This window comes from Cariama cristata, unplaced genomic scaffold (genome assembly GCF_000690535.1).
Source record: "Cariama cristata isolate BGI_N322 unplaced genomic scaffold, ASM69053v1 scaffold23415, whole genome shotgun sequence".
Taxonomy (NCBI): domain Eukaryota; kingdom Metazoa; phylum Chordata; class Aves; order Cariamiformes; family Cariamidae; genus Cariama; species Cariama cristata.
The window spans coordinates 10128-10499 of record NW_009618474.1 but is presented as its reverse complement, the minus strand read 5'-3'; the positions used below and the strand labels follow the sequence as shown (position 1 = coordinate 10499).

Here is a 372-nt window from a genome sequence, read left to right as displayed (position 1 = left end):
CGCCGCGATGGCTCCGGGTCTTCCTCCGAGCGCTCCGATAATTCACACTCGGAGAATGCGGCCGAGCAGCTTGAGCGTGTGTGTCAGTTTGCGTTTGCTTGGCCTGAATTGCGTCTCCAGTCGTGTTCCCTGTTTGTAGCTCTTGCTAATCAGAATAATTCTCTCTTGCTTGGATGCTGTTTCCAACCTCTCCATCTTCACTGAGGCCCGAATGGTCAAAGCCTCAGCATTTGCCCGGGCGCTGACGGCACCAGCCAGCATCTCTCCAGAAGGTGGGTAGCTGGTGGCTGGTACTGCCCTGCCTTGCGAACCATGAGGCTCCGGTGAAGCCTTCTCCATCAGGGAGCAGCAGCCACCCTTCGAAGTAGTCAC

The 372-nt window shown here is 57.0% G+C and overlaps 1 protein-coding gene across 1 annotated transcript in view; it reads left to right on the top strand.

The window, feature by feature from the left end:
• Positions 1 to 211: 211 nt before the first annotated feature.
• The window catches only part of LOC104162210 (MAP kinase-activated protein kinase 2-like), a gene marked incomplete at its 3' end in the record, with an annotated part of 10282 nt that continues 10121 nt past the window's right edge, over positions 212 to 372 (top strand). The window contains exon 1 of the mRNA XM_009700883.1: positions 212 to 272. Within this exon, the coding sequence (XP_009699185.1) occupies positions 212 to 272 (61 nt within the window). The remainder of the gene's footprint in view (positions 273 to 372) is intronic.